Here is a 20,156-nt window from a genome sequence, read left to right as displayed (position 1 = left end):
TGGGAAAGAAAGCTAACATTTATTTGGCAGATAGCACAAACCAGGCCCTATGTTAAGTGCTTAATTGCATTCTCATTTTATCCTCAGAGCAATCCTTGTTCATAAAGGAGGAAACTGAGGTTTAGAAAGGTTAAGTAACTTGCCTATGGTTATACAGCTAGTCGGTGATAATCAGTGAGACTGACTCACAGGCTGGAGTCCTTCCCACCACTAGGTTATATGGACTCTGACCTCTGCCACCCACCTCATCCCAGGTAGTGAAGCACATTCAGACAGCTATAAACAGCTGCCAGCGTTAAGCAGAGGCTGGGTTGGATGTGCTGTGCTTCTCTCCAGTGGTTAGGTTAAGTTGTACATTCTAAAGCCAAAGAAGGTGTTTTAGGAATAACAGTTCTTTGTAAATTAATGGAATTTAAGCTAAAAGATCCTAACTCCTTTAGAGACTTGGAGGCTGTCTACTGCACTATTTGGGGCTTTTAGATATTTCTGTCATCTCTAGTAACACATTCCTTTGTGCTCTTACTGCCACTCCTGAAGACTTACTTTACCTGTAGCTTAAAAATGTCCATGTATTAGGGGGCAGGGTATAGCTCAAGTGGTAGAGCGCATGCTTAGCATGCAGGAGGTCCTGAGTTCAATCTCCAGTACCTCCTCCAAGTATAAATAAATAAACCCAATTACCTCCCTCTCATAAAACAAAAGAAAAAGTCCATATATTAAAGCAAACTCGGGGCTTCATGAGCATTTTTAATAGCACTGTACTGTTTTAGACATATATGAATTTTTTTACATCATCGTTTATTTACTGCTAACATGAATTCAAAACAAGTATGCAGTTTCTTTTATACTTGATGAAATCAAGACACAATTGCCACCATCAAATCTTACTAATCTTCAGAGAACAACATCTCCACGAGGTTAGCCTGAAGACACTCAGATTCTACCAGTTTGTGAGGCTGTAAGAGAACAGTCATATCTTAACCCACAGCTACAAAAATGTTATTAGGAGAGAAATGAATTGTTCTGCCTTGAATGACACAAATCTTGGATCAGAGAAATTATGCCATTCAGAAACTATCAACTAGTTGTAACAAGTTTTACGAAATAGTTAAGATATTTGCCTTAAGGTGAATCATTAAAATACTTGGCTCCCGTGGACTAAAACAGGAGACAGCAAGCCCAATGCCTCCCCTTGCCCTTGACTCTTTAATTTAGAATCCCATGGCCATGATTAAACTAGAAGAGGTGCCCTTACTTTTCACCTAGAATTATGAATTTAGTAGAGAACAACTATTGATGCCATTGTTTTAAGGCATTATATGTTAACCAACTTTCTTCAACAGTGCTTATAGAATTTTAAAATAAGATTGGCTTTAAGAGGTATGAAAAAGACCTAATATTTGCATTACTAATAATTTATTGGGATTGGCCATAGAGATGGACAGCCAGGTCGTGTTTTGAATGCGTTCTGAATAGCAACGCATGATGTTTGGGATGAAATGTCAAGAGCTGTTCAAATTTGAATCCAGAACAAGTTAAGAGTTTTGACAGGGTGAATTGTATCCTCAACCCAGTTAAAGAAAGATACTCACTGTTCCATATTTAAGTAGTGTAGGCACTGCAGTTAATTTCAGCTTTTTCCTAAAGTCATTATTTGGATCTTTCCAACTATTAAAAGAAAAAAAAGATGATCATGAAAAACATTTATTTGGTTTCTTACAGTTTGCTTAATGTTGGGTATAATTTAGTCTTTTAGTATTCATTGTTATAAACATTTTAAAAACCTTGAAGTCTATGACTTATCCCTTATTCTCCTGTGCAAAGTTTTCATTTAAGTGAATATATGCTAAGATATAAAATAAATTTGAAGACAGTTAAGTTCTGGACTAACATCAGGCCAAATTCACTGAATTACCCTTAACTAATACAAATGGCTGAACATTCAAATTTTTAATTTGAATTTAATATCTTCTACTTATTTAACTTACCCGACTATACCTTAGAACTCAACCTGAATCCCAGGCCATTCTCGCCTAAGTTTGCAAGAGTCTAGTGCATGTCTGGGAAACAGAATACACGTTGCCACTTACTAAGGTTTTTCTCCTACTTGGCAGTAGATGAACACACATCCTTCACCAACATGCTTCAGCCCCTCTCGTACGACTGGTTCAGCTTTCAAGAAAAGTTGATAAAAATAATTACACCCCAGTTCTACAGTCAGATACTGATAAACAGCGTCCCTCTTCCCTCCCCTCGGTCTTGGTAGTACTCAGACTTTAACCTGGAGTTAACTGAGGAAGTTAACAGAAATCGGTTTTTTTTTTTTCTGATTTGAGAGTCACTTTAAGGGTAAAGACGAACTCAGTCCCGATTTGTCCCCGCGCCACAGCGCCTTTAACAATGAAAGACAAATATTTGCTGACTTAACTAAAGGAGACCAACTCACTTCTTCTGTAAGACACTAATCATATTGGAGAAATGAAAACGTTTTAAAGAACTAGATTCCAGGATTTCGTGGGTCGAATGGTAGAAGAGCACTTTTGGCGGGGCGGGGAAAGACAGGAAGAGAGTCGGGAACAGGGTAGGGAAAGGCAAGATGATATAGCTCAGATCGCCCCCTGGAACTCCCGGAGCAAGAAGTCTCCCTTCCGCTTCTTCTCCACCCTGCTCTCTGGCCATAGCCTCGGCCTCCTGCCACTTCCTCTGGGCAGCAACCCCCGAATCGCGGCCTCACCCTGCACGCAGTCCGGGCACCAGCTTTTCCCTTCGGCGTCCTTAGAACCGGAAAAGTAGGCGAATACGGTCTTGCCATTGTGCTGCTCCACAGCCTGCATGAAATCCTCGTAGCCGGAGACACTCACCTCCTTGTAGCCGGCCATCCGGAGAGCGCGCCTGGGATCGCGAGAGGTGTTCTTGGGTCACGCTGCCGCGGGGAGTGACACCACGCGGGGCGGGGCGAAGCTGTTTCCGGGTGGGCGGGGCCTGAGGGAACCAGCCAGGCGCTGGGGTGCTACGGGAGCCTCTGACGGTCGTAACTCCTCCGTGCCGTCATTCTGCTCCGCTTCTCAGGTCTTCCCGTGCTGGCTGCACCCTAAAACCCCGGCTTCTGCCCCAAACTGGTCCTGGCCCCAGCCCCATGAGCAGTGGCTGTAAAGCCTACCGCTGCGCAGTCCCTGGACCTTTAGGTGACTTTGGAGCCTTAACGGCTCCCAAGCCGCCTTGCGCCCGTTGCCATGGCGACTGGGCGAGCGGCCGGAAGCGAGGCCTAGTTACGGCCCCCCTGCCCGGTTCCGGGTAGCCGCGCCGCGCCCCAGGCCAGGTGGGCTCGGGCCAGAGCTGGGGGGGTTCTGGGAAGCTGCGCTAGGAGTCATGGACCTGGGGTAGAGGAGACCTTGAGCCGGGGCAGATCCTGCCGCTCGTCGGTCCTATTTACCTTTTCTCCTGCCGAGGCTTGGTTGGGGGAGGGGGGGGCCGGGACCAGGGGAGGGGCGGGCGTCCAGGACTGGGCGGGGGTAGGGGGCTGGGAGGGAGGAAGGCTGCGAGAGCTGGAGCTGAGTGTGTGAGTGCGTGTGTGGAGCCTCCTTGGGGGCTGGTGCTGAAACAGAAAGTGCCCCGGAGCTGCGCTGGGAAGGCGGGAGTCGTCCTGGGGCTATGAGCAGGGCGGCTGGCCGCGGGGCCTTGCCCGGGCTGCGCGGGGGCGAGCTAGCGTCAGAGGCGCCCGGCCGCTGCGTGGGGCCCAGCAGGTCCGGGCGAGGAGTCCGGCGGCCGTGGGGGAAGAGATGCGGTGCAGGGACGTCCCAAAGCCGTGGAGCGAGGCGCCGGGAGAGGTCCTTGGTGCGGGAGGCGCGCTGTGTGGGCGCAGAAAGGCTGCAGGACTGTAGGCGGCCGTGGGGGAGAAGACAAGCGGAAGGGACAGCCCAGGCCTCCGGGGTGAATGAGGCTGCGGGGACACCTGGCACTGCAGGCTCTGTGGAGGCCGCAAGGGACTCTGGGGCTGTGTGGGTGAACGGGGCTGTGGGGGAACCCCAGGTGGTGGGGCCTGCCGGCTGTGTGTGGGCGACTGGCACTGGGGAGGAGGAGACGGTTTATAGGAGCCCCCGGGGCTGCGAGAGAAAAGGTCGCCCGGGGTCTATGGGGCATGAGAGCATTCTGGAACTGTGGTTGAAGGTGCAGGCTATGAGGGCAGCTTCAGGTTGTGGAGAAGGAAGCAGAGTCGAGCTCCATCCTATGCCTGCAGGAGGGGGCCCCGTTGAAAGGGGGGTGCCTGGCCAGGCTTCGTGGGTAGAAACCAGCCGTGGTGGTCTTACCGGACCGTGGGTAAAAGGACAGGCTAGGGCATTCCCCCGGGCCACAGGAGTGTCAATAGCTCGTTCCCAAGAGGCAGGCTATGAGAGGGCCTCTGGCCTGTGCGGGCAGGGTTGGGCTGTGACCGTGCCTGGGACTATGGAGGCAAATTCTGGGATTGCCCCACACCTGCTAGGGAGAGGACAGGTTGCGGGGGTGCCTGGAGCTGTGGAAGGGATAGGCTGTGGGGTTGCCCCAGGCTCTTGGGGAAAAGGAGCAACTAGGGGAGTGCCTGGGACCATGGGGTGGCCCGAGGTTGTGGAGGTACCCAGAGCTGTGGAGGGAGAGCTGGGCTGTGGTGGTGCCCCAGGTCTCTGGGAGAGAGAGCAGTCAGTGCAGGTGCCTGCGGCACTGGCACAGGAGGCAGTCTGTGGGGATACCACAGGCTTACGGGCGAGGGAGCAGGCCGCAGCAGTGCCTGATGCTAGAGGGGTACTCAGAGCTATGGAGGAGGAAGCTACCTCTGTGGGTGCCCCAGTCGTGTGGCAGATGAGACCAGCTGTAGAGGAGACAGGCCCTGGGAGTCTCCCTAGCCCGTGGGGCACCAGACAGCCTGTTGGGGTACCTTGTGCTATTGGAGAAAGAATGAGATGTGGGGGTGACCCGGGATTCAGGGAAAGGGGACAGGCAGTGTGGGTAGAGACAGGCTCTGGAGGTGACTCGGGGTCATGGGAAGCCGTACAGACTGCAGAGGTATCTGGTCCTGAAGAGCAGGAGGCAGGTGCTGGGGACGCCCCAGGCCTGTGGGGGACAGGACGACCTGTGGGGGTAGCTGGGGCTTTGGGGAAGGAGACAGGCTGTGGGAGTGTCCCGGGTCTGTGGGGGACAGAACAGCCCATGGGAGTGGCCCAGGCTGTGGTGGTTCCAGGAGCCATGGGAGGACAGACAGGCTATGGTGGTCTCCCAGGCCCGTGGGGCAGGCGGCAGGCTCTGGGGGTGCCTCTGGCTGAGGCGGTGCCAAGGGTTATCCGAGAGGAGACATGCGGTGGAAACATCTTAAGTCTGTGGGAAAGGAGGCAGGCAATGGGGGAGCAAGAGGCTCTGGTGCCTGCAGCTTTAGGAGGAACTGGATCTGTGGCTCAAGAGACTAGCTATGGGGGTGCTTTGTGTCTGTGTAGAAAGAGACAGGCTGTGGTGTTGTCAGAGACAGGGGGGAGGTCAGAGGCAGCAGGTGTGCCCAAACACAGGTGTGCCCCAGCAGGGGTGCCCACGGCTGTGGGTGTGCCGGGGTCTGGAAGAGTACCTGTCCGGGTGCCTGCTGCTGGGTGGGTGCCTGGCTCCGGGTGTCAGGGGAACAGCTCCAGGGATGACTTGAGCCTGTGGGGAAGGGTTCATACTGCCAGGAGAGCCATGGCTTCAGGGATTCCCATGGCTCCCGAGGAGCTATGGTCTGTAGGGGAGGATGCTGGTTCTGAGGCCTTCCCAGGATCATGGGGAAGGAGACCGGCTATTGGAGTTCCTGTGACTGACAGGGTTCCTGTGGCCCCTGAGGTTCCGGGGCTGGGGGGAGAGGAGATGGGCTCTGGGGCTGTCCCAGGGTCTTGGGGAAGGAGACACAATACCAGGGTTCCTGTGGCTGCTGAGGTGCCCGCCGCTCCTAGGGTGCCGGATCCGCTGGGGACAGAGACTGGCTCTGGGGGTTTCTCACACTTGCCGGGAAGGAGAGCAACTCCAGGGGTACCTGTGACAGCAGGAGTGTCTGCAGCTGCTGGGCTGCCTGTGGCTCTCAGGGCACCTAGGCCTGTGCGAGAGGCGGCTGGTTCTGGAGATGTCTCAGGCTTGTGGAGGGAGAGAGAGACAGTGTGGGGACCTGCAGATGCCGAGGGTCCCACCAGGATGGGGGTGCCTGCCACTCTCAGGGTGCCTGGGCCCGTGGGGGAAAAGCTGGGCCCTGGAGGCATCTCAGACTTGGCAGGAGGGAGACAGACCACAGGAGCACCCGTGGCCACGGGGCTGCGCACAACTGCAGGGGTGCCCAGGCCTGTGGGGGAAGAGGTGCCCTCTGGGGCTCTCTTGGGCTTATTGGGAAGAAGGCAGGCTGCTGAGGTGCCGGTGACTGCTGGTGTTCTCATGGCTGCGAGGGTCCCCACAGCTGCTGGGGTCCCCGGGCCGCTGGTGGGCCATATTAGCTCTAGGGATGGCTCAGGTACGTGGGGAAGGAGACAGGGGTCTGAGGTGCCCATGGCTGCTGGGGCTTCAGGACCTGTGGACGGGAACACTGGCTCTGAAGGTGTCGCAGGTCTGTGGAGAAGGAGACCTAATGGAGCTGTCCCCGAGGCTGTGAGGGTCTCTCTGTCTGGGGGGGTGCTTGCAGCTGGAGGGGTTCCCACGGCGGAGCGTGGGCCTGCCGCAGTGTGGGTGACTGGGTGCGCAGAAGAAACGAATGCGGCTGTCTCAGGCTGCGCCGTGGCGAGGAGACAGTCCACAGAGGGCCCTGGGGCTTTAGTCGGGGAGTCGGGAGGTAGAATTTTCCTGGGCCTGGCAGGGAGGAGCCAGGCAGTCGGGGTGTCTTACACTTGTGGGCGCGGGACCAGGTTATGGAGCTGTCGAAGGTCTGTGGGGGAAGAACCAGACCCTGAGAATGTGCCAGGAGTGTCCGGGACAAGCACGGCTGTGGGATTGAATGAATCTGAGGATGTGCCCCCGGATTCAAGGGGGGAAACAGGCATTGGCCATTTCGGACAGCATGCACAGCAGAGTGGGAGGAGACAGACTGGGGAAGGGTCTGGAGTCAGAGTGAGGGGGGACAATTTGGGAGAAAATTATGAGGGGGAGGACAGATTGACAGGGGTGTTCCAGTAGTATATGTAGGGCACAAGTTGGGGGGATCCTGGGGCTCTGGGGGGGAAGAGGTTGGGGGGAGATTTGTCCTGGGTTGTAGATGAAGGCACAGGCTGGAGGGTGTCTTAGGATGGGGCGGAGAGATACTGCGTGGAGAAGCCTCACGGTATGTGGGGTAGCAAATTGGGAGATTTCCTGGAGCAGTGGGAAAGGAATAGGCTGCAAGGAGAGGAGTGTCCCAGGACTTTGTATAGGGGAACAGTTCAGGGTGGGTGTCCCTGGACTTTTTGTGTGTTTGTGTTTGTGTGTGTGTGTGTGTAGCATCACTTGAGGTATCCTGGAACTGTGGGGATCACTAGCGTTTTTCCTATTGGAGAATGGACTGTTAGGCCTTTGGCATCCAGAGGGAAAGGGATGACCACATGAAAGTCGCAGACGCCCTGGCACCAACCCTGCAGGCTCCTTCATTCTGCGGCCCCGGAACTGTGGTGAAGTCAGGCTATTTGGGATTGCCTCACTCAATGTGCCTCCTCCCATCTTCGCCTTTGATCATCTCTCTGCAGCCTTAGAAATAAGAAATAAGACACTGCCTTTATATTCCTACAGATGTATCAATCTTAAAGCAAATCCAGTCTGCAAACCTTGGGTTTATTTGAAAGCTTAAATTAGGGATTTTTTTTTTTAAACCTGAATTTCTCAGTTGAGTTCCTATGGGATTCTTAAAGGCGACAAATTCTCCCATACATGTAACACTAGTCAGTTTATGGAAAATCTGCTTAAGTCGACGAATGTTGAGTTAAATTTGTCAACTATACTCAAAGCACTGTGTTGTGGGAAATCTCAGAGATGAGCAAGACAAGGCCCTTACCCTCAAGGAACCTTGTCTAGCTGGGAAGATGAGACAGATACCCGTGAAATAGGTAAATAACAATGTGAGCAGGTGTGTGAGTGCAGGGATAGTAATAGTGTCTGTGAGCAGGTGTTCAGAGTAGGGAGAGGCGCTGTTTTGTGTGTAGTTTACGGAACACTTTCATATCTGTTGAACACTGTGTGTGAATATATGGTGGGGGGCATTTGGGGGGAAATTGAAGATGTATAGAGGTCATTCAGCTAGTTAATGGCAGTTCCTGGCATCAGTCTAGGAATTCTGATGCCGCAGGTTTACTTAGAGCCATTCAGAGTTCTATCCTTTTGAGCTACCTGGAAGAGTAAAGCATGCTGCTTTTTGATTAGTAGTTAAGATTTATTAACGTAGGCTGTGTATCTATAAAACTCCCCTGCTAGAAGGTGCTAGTGTATCGTAGCGGACCTCTGTTTTTGGAATAAAATCTTAACTGGTGGCCCCTGAGATTTGAAATTTGGAATGAAAAAGGCTCAAGAGATAGTCGTTAAGATAGTGTGTTCCCCTGTTCTCTTGGAAGGTTGAATTTCAAAAGTGTAGTTGCTTTTGTAAATGGAAGAAACTTACGTACCTGTCCTTAAGCATTCGCTCTGTAGTGTGAGGTTGCTGTGGACTGCTAGCATACTGATGTATGAGCATGGCATTGTATTTTACTTACTGTTTCCCTTTGAATACCATTGGTCTGAAGGTCCTTTCTTTGATTTTAGGCAATGATTTTAGGGAAGAACCGTTGGCCGATGACTAAGCTTTCACTGTTGTTCTACACTCTGACATAATGGGACCAGGCAGGCCAGCCTCAGCCTGCGTTCATCCAGCATCTAGTGTCCAACTGGATGGGAGGAGTGACCCCGGGAAACTTCAGACCCAGGTATTTTCATTTTGTTTTTCTCTTCATTTTGAGTTTTGTTGAGGCATTTCAAACAAAGAAAAGGACAATGAGCACCTTTTAAAACACCTTTTAGGTTTAACAGTTGTTAGCAATTTGTCCCATCTGTTTTTCTGTCTTCCCATCGCTCTAAAATTTTTGCAGAACCATCTCAAAGTAAGTTGCAGGTGACATGTCACATCTATTTTAGACTACTGCTTGTAAAAATAAACTCTCCAGCTTAACCGTAATACCATTATCACAGCTAAAAATGGACAAAAAATAATTCCCTGATACTATCTGATAACCAGTCTTTATTCAGCTTTACCCAGAATATCTTTTCTTCCAACATTGTATTTATGAAAATCTTCAAAAACACAGCAAACAGAATTTTACAGTGAACATCCAGATTCCACTACTGTTTCACCACATTACTATTTCATTGCTTATCTGTCCTCAATCCATCCCTCTAGAATCCATTCATTCTTATTTTTGGACTCATATCAAAATAAATTACAGACATGAGTACCTTCACTACTTAAGCATGCACATCATATACTAGAATTTGTTCTTTACCTTTTTTCTTTTGATGTAAATTTTACATCTGCAGCAAATATGCTGAAATGTGTTGTCACATTTGCTGAGTTTTCACAAATGTGTGCACATGTATAACTCATACCTCTAATAAGATGCAGATCATTTCCATTACCCCAGAAAGGTCTCTTGAGCCCCTTCCTAGTCAGTCCCTCTTGGACTCTCCAGAAGCAACACTGTTTTGATTTCTTTCCACCATAGATTAGTTTTGCCTTTTCTAAAACTTCCTGTAAATAGAATCACATACCATGTACTCTTCTGTGTGAGGCTGCTTTCGCTGGGTATAATGTTTCTGAGATTCGGTGTAATGTTTCTGAGGTTCCTCCAAGTTGTTGTGTGTATCAGTAGTTTGTTACTTTTTAATACTGAGTGGTGTCCCATAGTAGTAACCATGTACCACTGCTTATCCATTCGCCAGCTGATGGACACCTGGGCTGTTTCTAGTTTGGGTTATTATAAAGGAAGCTGCTGTAAGCCTTTTTGTACAAATCTTTTTGTAAACATGTTTTTATTTTTCTTGGGCAAATACCTGGGAGTAAAATTGCTGAATCATAGTGTAGGTGTATGTTTAGTTTTTTAACAAACCGACAAACTTTTTCCGAAGTAGTTGTACCATGTTACATTCCTACCAATAACGAATGAGAGCACTAATCGCTCCACATCTTTGACAGCATTTGGTGGTTTTTAAAAAATTATAATCATTCTGGTGTGTGTGTAGTTTTTTTATTTTATTTTATTTTATTTTATTTTATTTTTGTTTAAAATATGTTTTTATTTATTTAGTTTTATTTTTGTGGGAGATAATTAGCTTTATTTATTTATTTATTTAATTTTCAGAGGAGGTACTGGGGATTGAACCCAGGACCTCATGCATTCTAAGCATGCGCTCTACCATTTGAGCTATACCCTCCCTGGAGATATTCTTTTTTTAACATTTTTTATTGAGTTATAGTCATTTTACAATGTTGTGTCAAATTCCAGTGTAGAGCACAATTTTTCAGTTATACATGAACATGCATATATTCTTTGTCACATTTTTTTCCACTGTGAGCTACCACAAGATCTTACATATATTTCCCTGTGCTATATAGTATAATCTTGTTTATCTATTCTGCATATGCCTGTCAGTGTCCACAAATTTTGAAATTTCAGTCTGTCCCTTCCCACTCCCGCCCCCTTGGCAACCACAAGTTTGTATTCTATGTCTATGAGTCTGTTTCTGTTTTGTATTTATGTTCTTTTTTTTTTTTTTTTTTTTAAGATTCCACATCTGGGTGATCTGATATGGTATTTTTCTTTCTCTTTCTGGCTTACTTCACTTAGAATGACATTCTCCAGGAACATCCATGTTGCTGCAAATTGTGTTATGTTGTTTTTATGGCTGAATAGTATTCCATTGTATAAATACACCACATCTTCTTTATCCAGTCATCTGTCAATGGACATTTAGGCTTTTTCCATGTCTTGGCTATTGTAAATAGTGCTGCTATGAACACTGAGGTGCAGGTGTCATCCTGAAGTAGGGTTCCTTCTGGATATATGCCCAGGAGTGGGATTCCTGGGTCATATATATGGTAAGTCTATTCCTAGTCTTTTGAGGAATCTCCATACTGTTTTCCACAGTGGCTGCACCAAACTGCATTCCCACCAGCAGTGTAGGAAGGTTCCCTTTTCTCCACAGCCTCTGCAGCATTTGTTGTTTGTGGACTTTTGAATGATGGCCATTCGGTGTGAGGTGATATCTCATCATAGTTTTGATTTGCATTTCTCTGATAATTAGCGATACTGAGTATTTTTTCACATGCCTATTGACCATTTCTTCTTGGAGAATTGCTTGTTTAGATCTTCTGCCCATTTTTGGATTGGGTTGTTTGTTTTTTCCTTATTATGTCATATGAGCTGCTTATATATTCTGGAGATAAAGCCTTTGTTGGTTTCATCGTTTGCAAAAATTTTCTCCCATTCCGTAGATTGTCATTTTGTTTTACTTATGGTTTCCTTTGCTGTGCAGAAGCTTGTAAGTTTCATTAGGTCCCATTTGTTTATTCCTGCTTTTATTTTTATTGCTTGGGTAGACTGCCCTAAGAGAACATTTTTGAGATGTATGTAAGATAATGTTTTGCGTATATTTTCTTCTAGGAGGTTTATTGTATCTTGCCTTATGTTTAAGTCTTTGATCCATTTTGAGTTTATTTTTGTGTATGGTGTAAGGGAGTGTTCTAGCTTCATTGCTTTACATGCTGCTGTCCAGTTTTCCCCACACCATTTGCTGAAGTGGCTATCTTTATTCCATTGTATATTCTTGCCTCATTTGTTGAAGATTAGTTGACCAAAAGTTTGTGGGTTCATTTCTGGGCTCTCTGTTCTGTTCCATTGGTCCATATGTCTGTTTTTGTACCAATACCATGCTGTCTTGATGACTGTAGCTCTGTAGTATTGTCTGAAGTCTAGGAGAGTTATTCCTCCAGCCTCTTTCTTTGTCTTCAGTAATGCTTTGGCAATTCTAGGTCTTTTGTGGTTCCATATAAATTTTATTATGATTTGTTCTAGTTCTGTGAAATATGTCCTGGGTAATTTGATAGGGATTGCATTAAATCTGTAGATTGCCTTGGGCAGTGTGAACCATTTTAACAATGTTGATTCTTCCAATCCAGGAGCATGGGATATCTTTCCATTTTTTAAAGTCTTCTTTAATTTCCTTCATCAATGGTGTATAGTTTTCTGTGTATAAGTCTTTCACCTCCTTGGTTAGATTTATTCCTGGGTACTTTATTCCTTTGGGTGCTATTTTAAAGGGGATTGTTTCTTTACTTTCTTTTTCTGTTGATTCCTCGTTAGTGTAAAGAAATGCAACTGAGTTTTGAACATTAATCTTGTAACCTGCTACCTTGCTGAATTCTTCTATTCTAGTAGTTTTTGTGTGGACCTTTTAGGGTTTTCTGTATATAGTAACAAGTTGTCAGCATATAGTGACACTTTTACCTCTTCTTTTCCAATTTGGATCCCTTTTATTTCTCTCTCTTGCCCAATTGCTGTGGCTAGGACTTCCAAGACTATGTTGTATAGGTGGTGTGTATGTAGTAATGTTTCAAATTTTTTTTTTAAATTTTGACATAATTTCAGACTGACAGAAAAGGTACAAGAATAGTACACAGAATTCCTGGATACCCTTCTTCCAGATTCCCCAAATGTTAGTACTTTATTACCTTTTTACTCCCTCTCTCTTTCCCTCCCTTTTTTATCCCCCTCTCTCTGGCTCGCTGCGCACATACACTCACACACACACACACACACACACACACACACACATGCACACACAATTATTTTCTAAATTGGCTGAGAACAAGTTCCAGACGTGATTCACCTTTATCCCTAAGTACTTGTGTTTGTATTTCCTAAAAAAACAAGGATTTCTCTTATATAATCGTAGTACAGTGATCAAAATCCGGAAATTAACATTAAAATGCTATCATGTCTTCTACAGACCTTACAAAGATTTTGTTAGTTGTTCCAGTAATGTCCTTTGTAGCAAAAGAAAACCCAAGATCATGAGTTTCATTAGTTTTCATGTTTATTTAGTTTCCTTTAATCTGAACGATTTCTCTGTATTTCATGACATTGACATTTTTTGAAAAATATAGGCTGATTATTTGAGGATTTCTTCTCAGTTTGGGTTTGTGTGAAATTTTCTCATAATTATATTCAGGTTATGCACCTGTGGGGGGAAAAACCACTGAAGTAATGCCGAGTTCTTCTCAGTGCCTGGCATCATTTTGTCCAGTTACTGACAGTGTTAACTGTAATCATTTAATTAAGGTGGTGTCTGCCAGGTTTTCCAATGTGAAGTTACTCTTTTACCTTTATCATTGAAAGTCTCTGCCTTTGAGACTCTGTTAATAAAGTTTACTCCCTGAACTTCATTTGCTAGTTTAGCGTTCATTGATGATTTGCCTGAATCAATTTTTTATTATGATGGTTGGCAAGTGGTGACTTATTTATTTGTATCAGAGCAGGCTCACAGAGTCTTACTTAATTCAATGTGGTATTCAAATGGTCTCTGTTGTGGCCAGTGAAGTGAGAGCCACTTCAACCTGATTCCAGTGTCCCTTGCACGTTACCATCCATCTCTGACCACTTTAGGTATAAAAAGATATTCTAGGCTCAGCATACTTTCCCTCTGTCCCAGCCCTAAAATTAGCCATTTATCGAAGGAGGCTTCATCCCTTTGATGGAGGAGGAAATTTAGAAATCAGTGTCCGGGTACTGGATATGCTCGCTCGTTGGTTCTTGGATGTCTGTGTTTGTCCCATATGCCCTCTCAGGGGACATAACTGGAAAGCAGATGTATACCCCTGTGGGCCTGTGTACATATTCATATGCAGATCTGCACTCACATCTGGATCCCTTGCTCCATCCTTCTGCTCCCCCCACCCCTACTCTCTCCTCGCCTCCCTCTCTGTCTGTCTATCTTCCTATCTGTCTATTCTGAAACCCATGAGTTCACACAAATGCCTCCAATGCTGATCTACCGCTTCCCATCTGTAACTCCCTTATTCAGCAGTGGGAAACCTGCCTCGTTATCCACAGTCTGTATACCTCTGTGCTCGATCCTAGAATGTACAAAACTGGGAATTGCAATCCAGGCCTCCGTGAAAAAAGAAGCGTAAAATTAGAGTTCGGTATTTGTTTAGAGAATTTTTGTCTTTAGCCTGATGGCATTTAGTCCAAATGCTCTGTTCAAAAGTGAAGTGGGTTAATTTTTTTTTAACCCTCATTTTTTTTTTAACAGGCTTTGTTCACTTTATTTTTTGCATATAAAACTAAACCCTCACTTTTTTAGTGTGGTTATGTTATTCATTCGGAATTGAGTTTGGTTCGTTAGTTTCTATTAGTATTCATATTTAGGGTTTTCCTTCATCCTTATGAATTTTGTTTATCCTTTCCCTCCCTTCTTCTCTCCCTTCCTTCCTATCTCTCTAGTGTATGTGAAACATTAACATGGTTCCAAACAAGCCTGTACAAAATGGAAGTGTTATCCCCTCCCCGTTTCCCTCTGTCCTTTCCAGCCAGTTCCTACCCACACCCTGTGATTCCTAATCTTGCTAGTCTCTAATTTTTGTTTCCTATGTTTCTTTTTGCACAAATGATCAGATGCGTGTGTATTTTCTCATGAAATATTTCTCCCCTTTTTTTTTGAAGGGTAGAAGGTTACAGATACTCTTTTTTGCACTGTGCTCTTTTTGCTGAGAAATCCTTCCACCTGACTTCTTAGAGATATGCATAGAGATCTTCCTTATTCTTTTTTACATCTTCATAGTACTCCTCTGTGTGGACATAGGATCATTTGAGACACACTCCTACATGGGCATTTAGGTTGGTTTCAGTACTTTGCAATTACAGACAAGATAGCAGTGAGTAACCCTGTGCATATGTATGGTTGGGGGTGTACCTTCAGCATAAATTCCTAGAAGTGAGACTGCTGGGCCAAAGGTAAAGGCGTGTGTGGCTTTTTTGATGTTGCTGGAGCCCCTCTCTGAGGGCCGTGCTCCCGGCCGTGCTCTGTGAGAGGTTTTGTTTCCCCCGGCCTCACCGACAGCATGTGTTGTTACACCTTTTAATTTTTACTAATCTGTTGCTGTCTCCCTGTATTTTTAATTTGTATTTTTATGAGCTTGACCAACTTTTCATATATTTAAGGGCCATGTTTATATTTTTTTTGGTTGTTGTTAATTGTTCATGTGTTTTTACCATTTTCTACCGAGTTTTGATCTTTTTTTACCTCAGCTTTTAAGATTTCTTTATATATAAGGAAGGAGCCTTTTGTATTTACAAATATTTTTCCTCCAGTTTTCCACGTCTTTGACTTTGTTTATGGAGTTTTTTAATCACAAAAAACAGAACTTGTTTAAAAAATTTTTATGTAATGTTGTAAAATTTATCACTTTTATTACATATGGATTTTGAGTCACAGTTAGAAAACCTTTCTCTACACTCAGGTTAAGGAGGAATTCACCCGTTTTTCCCCTAATATTTGTATCTAATCCCCCAAGTATTTTAGGTTAATTTTACTCTGGTAGGAAAGACTTTCTCCATTAAGGCTATAAGTTCCGTGCACCCTTCAGATGGTAACCATGTTTTTTTCTCTCTCATAACCTCTAGTGAGGTTTTTAACTACTTTTTTTCCCCCAAAATACTCTTCTTAAGTTATAATACAATAGGTTTATTTTAAGCTGACTCTTCATACACGTGATTATATAACCATACTTCATTGTGTAAGCCATGAGAGTTGGGGAGGCCATCCCCAAGAACAGCATCACAGCACAGGCCTCCCTGAGTGTATAGGCACAAGTCTCCTAAGGCTGTTTACCTGTCATTGACAGGCCCAAAGCCACAGAATTGTTTGCTCCCTTTGATGTAGTAATCCCAGAACAGATAATTCATCCTAAGGAAATAATTTTAAAAGAGAAAAAAACTAAACACGTGGAGATACTAACTGAAGTAATATTCCTATTAGTGGAAAAGCTGGAACAATCTAAATGTTTAGTAAGAAAGTTATAGTTAGGTTAAGCATGAAAAGGCCATTCATTGGATTTTAGAAAATGCAACTGTGAAAAATAATGAAAACTGTGGGAATATGGAAACATGCCTGTATTTGTTAAGTGAACGATAAAACTTGTGTCTTTTGTCATTATAACTGACAAAAGCTTGCATGAGAAGGTGTAAGTGGGCTTCTCTGAGTAAGATACACTTAGGTGCAGGATAGAAAGTCCAACCACTAGATGAAAAATCTCAGGGAGACTTGAAGAAGTATTGTCAATGGTTTAGATTCTGTGTGGTGCATCTGTGGAGCAATTTTTAGGAGCACTCATGAACTATATTGATCACTTGCTGGAACCTGACATTTTGAAACAGGGCAGAATTCCATAACCAGACAGTTGAACTCACTAGTTCTACTTGAAGCTTTCCAGGTTGACTTTGTGAGGAGGCCTTCAGTATACTGTTAGTAAACAGAAGGGTAATACTGGGGACTGGGTGATTGCAGGGTAGAACCAGGGGTGTGTGATTCATTCAAGGGTGTATGAGATTGACCGATTCTATCAGTACAGCAGGAAAATGCCTCTTAGCACTACTAATTGTGTAGGCGAGATTTTAGAAACTTGATTATAGACATATACCAACTATGCAATATGTTATTTTCCTAATGTGTGCTTACTTTTATTTATTTTTTAAAGAACCAGCTGCAGTTTAATAAGAATGTTCCTACACATTCAAGCAACTTGGCAATCCGCTATTCTTGCCCACATGGAATTAGAATTGAAAAACTGAAACACTCATACAATGAGTCATACCATCGTGGAGATTTGGGTTTTAGAGATGGTCCTGACCTAAGCAGTTCTGTTTCATTTTCTGTCATATCAGAAGAGAGACTTAGCTATGCTGTCCACCTAGCCAAAAGAGATGTGAAACGAAGACAATTTGAAGAACATATAAAAGAACATCATCTTAGAAGTCAGCCCCAGATCTCTCAGAAATGTGGACACTCTAAGCATAAAATATCTGACCATAGGGTGGAAAGGAAGGAATCAGAGAGTCGGGAAGTCCGTCATGGCAGCCACCAGCCGTCCAAGGTAGAAATTTCCAGCTCAGGTGCCAAGGTATACCTGTACACATCTCATCCAGGACAGTCAGATCTTGCCATGCCAAATTCGCCACCCACTCACGATCCAGGACTTCAGCCACATGCCAGGATAGGTGACCACAAAAGCCGGTGCGAACACAAAAGCCTGCTGGAAGTTCAGCGACTCCAGAAAGAATTGAGCAGTTGTATCCATAAAATTGAAGAAGTAACTAAAAAAGGTGAGAAAAATTGTATTCCTGACTTTGAAAAGATATCGTGAGAGGGTACAGTTCAAATACAGTCCTTCAGGACCCCTTGCCCCTGTCACATTCCAGTCTCTCCTTCTGTCACTATAGTGAACATTCATGACAAGACAGGTGGACTTTGAGTTTGACCAGTGTCTTTTTTTCTGAAGAGTTTGCCCTGCCCTAGCCCCTCTTTCCAGCAGAGGCACCTGAAATAGCCGGTTTTCTGTAGGCTGCACTTGGTAAGTCGACTGAGGGCCCAGCCTAGTAACTGTGGTCCCTGATGTCTGAACCTTAGGTTTTCTGGCATCTGGGTGCAAATGATCCTGTAATGTTTTGCTTCTTAATCAGAAGTCTTTCTGGCAAAATTATTTTTAATTTGTTCAGAAAAGAGCATAGTATACGTGTATTGTAGATAAAACCAGTTCTAACTTTGGCAGTGTTAAGATGAGTACACAGCCGTGACAAGGGGAATTACAAATGTCAGTATCAAATATCAGACCCCAGGGTAGATAGGAAGGTGTGTCATCATCGTATACTGTTCTCTACAATTCTTCCGCATTCCATATGCCCTTGAATTTCCGTGGGGAGAGTAAGATTGGTTCCATGTGGAAAATTTGGGGTTACCCTAGCTAACAAATAGGAGACTTAAGCCCAGCTTTCAGACTGCAAGGAATAGGAAGTTAGCATCAAAAGGAGCTACTAGGCTAGGATAATACAGTCTGTAATGATGTTTTGTATTTTAAAGTCTAGTAATATATGCATGTGTTCATGTATGCATGTTACATAGGGAATTTAAGATGCCTTACAAAAACAGATCGAACAAAATAGAGGAAAGATATATAGATGAGGATATTTTAGCATAGGAAAAAATAAAGGAAAGGAAAAAGTAAGGAAAGGGAAAACAAGATTTATTAGGAATGGGTTGCAGTTTGTTTCTGAGCTTCCTCACAGTCAACTAAAGAGGAGAATGTGATTAATTGCAGAATTTACAAAGAAAGAACAATTGTGTAAGGAAAAATTGTCTTAAGGCCAGAAAGAAATTTCTCGGGTGGGTCTTTGTAAAGAGTATGTTGTGTAATATCGTGAACAATTTGAAAACATTCCTACATCAAAATACGAAGTATTATGGCTCCCTGACATCCCTGGGTGGCAGCCTGCAGCCTGGCCCCACGGCACAGCTTGGCAGGAACCTTGCTCCCAGGGAGCAAAGCCCCAGGCCCGCTGCTCCAGGGGCGGAGCCTCACACTGGGGACCTTGGGGCAGAGCTGCTCAAACTGTGGGAAGGGCCAGTTGGGTGGTTTTTTGCTTCTGTTGGTTTTTAGTTTACATTTTCTGCCTGTCACAAGAAAGTACTTTGTAAACTATAATAAAAATGTCATGACAGTGGTAAATTGCCATAAAAACCTGTCAGTGCATACTGTGAATTTCTGCACATACCTCATTGTGGGCTGGTCACGTCTGCGATGGCCCGATCTGCAGCCGCCCGCTCAGTAGCCCTGAGGTGCCTCCTCCGTGCTGCTCTGGAGACTGGTGGCCTCAGAGCCGCCTGCACAGCGAGCAGTTAAGAACCCCACAGGAGCCCCTTACCTTGTGTGGTCACATAAGTATGTGAATCTGGAGCTTTCCACGCTGTGCAGCCCGAGCAAGCAATAGAACCAGTTTGGCTCCTAGGAGACTGCACCTGTATTTACAACTCCTGATTTCAGATTTTTGCTTCCTTCCTTACTGTTTTCATGTCTAATTTTTTGTGAGTAAGTACTTAAAATTTGAGATTATAAAATACACTTTTACTGATAAAATACTTCTTTTATCTGACTTGTATATTGGAGTTTCGCATAAGAAGTTGTTTTGTATGAACATCTTTTAAAACCGCTGACTAGGAGTCGACAGACTGCAAATCCCTCAGGCAGTCTTCCAGAAGCAATTTCTTTGAGTGAATCTTTTGAAAATGCGGAGCACCAGTGTGTACAAGGGTGTGCTTCCTGACAAAAATGTGAAGACTTTGGACACTAAGCATTTTAGCAACTGCTATCTTAGTATGTAGGAGAAAAGGTTTCTCTTTTAGGTTCAAGAAAGGAGAATGTAAAAGAAATCTTCCTAAACAGAAAAATAGGCCAATAAATGGCTTTTTAAAACATAGAAAACATTATCTATTTAGGCTCAATATAAAGGATTTAAAAATAGTAAGAGATGCGTAACAGTGGAGTCAGCTGTCCAGCGGGATCTGGTTCAGGGAATTCCTGCCTGGAGGGGAGCTTGATCTAGTTAACGTCTCCATGTCTCTTCCATCTCTGAGTCAGGACACAGGCCCACTCCCTCGTTCCTAGTTTCTTGGCTGATGAAAACAGAAATTTTTTGTTACAACAACCTCATTTTTCTTTTTCTTAATAAAACTTGAGATCCTCAACCGTATCATCTCTTTGAGTAACTGAAGTTTTTATAAGTTTTCTATATGGTTTATAATCCACTTCTGGGAAAAAATATTTTCAGATCGCATGCAAGAAGCTTTGGATCCAGATGAAGAGCAGAGGATCCGGGTCAGGAGGCAGGAGCAAGCTGTTCGTTCTGCCCAAATGCTCTACGTCCTCCAGCAGCAGGTGCGGGAGCGCAGGGAGGGACGGGGCGTCCTGCCCTGGGTATTGCCTTCTCAGGGAATTTCCATTTTCCTTTTGTCTCAGGAGTATCAGCACCAGAGTGTCCTATACGAATTCTAATATGTTTGTGAGGCTAAATTTCCTGAACATGTGGACAAAGAATTCTTTTTTTTTTCATCCTCTGCCTTTATGTGTGTTTGTGTGTTGTGTG

At 44.9% G+C, this 20,156-nt stretch overlaps 3 protein-coding genes and 1 non-coding gene across 10 annotated transcripts in view; 2 read left to right on the top strand and 2 right to left on the bottom strand.

Moving 5' to 3' along the window:
* KIAA0753 (KIAA0753 ortholog) overlaps positions 1–20,156 on the top strand; it is a 67,378-nt gene that overhangs the window by 7,047 nt on the left and 40,175 nt on the right. For 2 of the 7 annotated variants that reach the window (XM_045516476.2, XM_045516475.2), the window contains exons 1-4: positions 7,229–8,045; positions 8,734–8,894; positions 16,718–17,342; positions 19,842–19,948. In XM_045516476.2, the coding sequence (XP_045372432.2) occupies positions 8,802–8,894; positions 16,718–17,342; positions 19,842–19,948 (825 nt within the window). In that variant the 5' untranslated portion in view covers positions 7,229–8,045; positions 8,734–8,801. Of the gene's footprint in view, positions 1–3,174; positions 3,320–3,537; positions 3,560–7,228; positions 8,046–8,733; positions 8,895–16,717; positions 17,343–19,841; positions 19,949–20,156 lie in introns of those variants that run through there. The other 5 variants (XM_074342454.1, XM_074342456.1, XR_006724750.2 and 2 more) reach the window with 5 other exon arrangements.
* Positions 717–3,045, bottom strand: TXNDC17 (thioredoxin domain containing 17). Its single transcript, XM_010954660.3, has 4 exons — positions 2,735–3,045; positions 2,091–2,172; positions 1,593–1,668; positions 717–956 (listed from the first exon to the last, which is right to left on the bottom strand). Exons 1-4 carry the CDS (start codon positions 2,877–2,879, stop codon positions 888–890), a joined length of 372 nt encoding a protein of 123 aa, XP_010952962.1. The 5' UTR covers positions 2,880–3,045; the 3' UTR covers positions 717–887.
* On the top strand, positions 3,514–7,161 carry LOC123616729 (uncharacterized). Its single transcript, XM_045516473.2, has one exon. The coding sequence runs from the start codon at positions 3,652–3,654 to the stop codon at positions 7,144–7,146; it is 3,495 nt and encodes a 1,164-aa protein (XP_045372429.2). The 5' UTR covers positions 3,514–3,651; the 3' UTR covers positions 7,147–7,161.
* Positions 10,323–10,396, bottom strand: TRNAS-AGA (transfer RNA serine (anticodon AGA)). The gene has a single exon. It is a non-coding gene; the product is annotated as a tRNA-Ser (tRNA).

The sequence above is a fragment of the Camelus bactrianus genome, chromosome 16, assembly GCF_048773025.1.
Source record: "Camelus bactrianus isolate YW-2024 breed Bactrian camel chromosome 16, ASM4877302v1, whole genome shotgun sequence".
NCBI classification, from domain to species: domain Eukaryota; kingdom Metazoa; phylum Chordata; class Mammalia; order Artiodactyla; family Camelidae; genus Camelus; species Camelus bactrianus.
The sequence above is the reverse complement of the archived record's forward strand: the minus strand, read 5'-3'. Positions and strand labels throughout refer to the sequence as shown.

Coding starts and splice junctions, on each gene's coding strand:
- TXNDC17 (XM_010954660.3), bottom strand. CDS start 2,879: ATGGCCGGCTACAAGGAGGTGAGTGTCTCCGGCTACGAGGATTTCATG. Junction 2,173..2,734: donor GTGCCCGGACTGCGTGCAGG/GTGAGGCCGCGA, acceptor TTTTCTTGAAAG/CTGAACCAGTCGTACGAGAG. Junction 957..1,592: donor CACTACTTAAATATGGAACA/GTGAGTATCTTT, acceptor GTTCTCTTACAG/CCTCACAAACTGGTAGAATC.
- LOC123616729 (XM_045516473.2), top strand. CDS start 3,652: ATGAGCAGGGCGGCTGGCCGCGGGGCCTTGCCCGGGCTGCGCGGGGGC.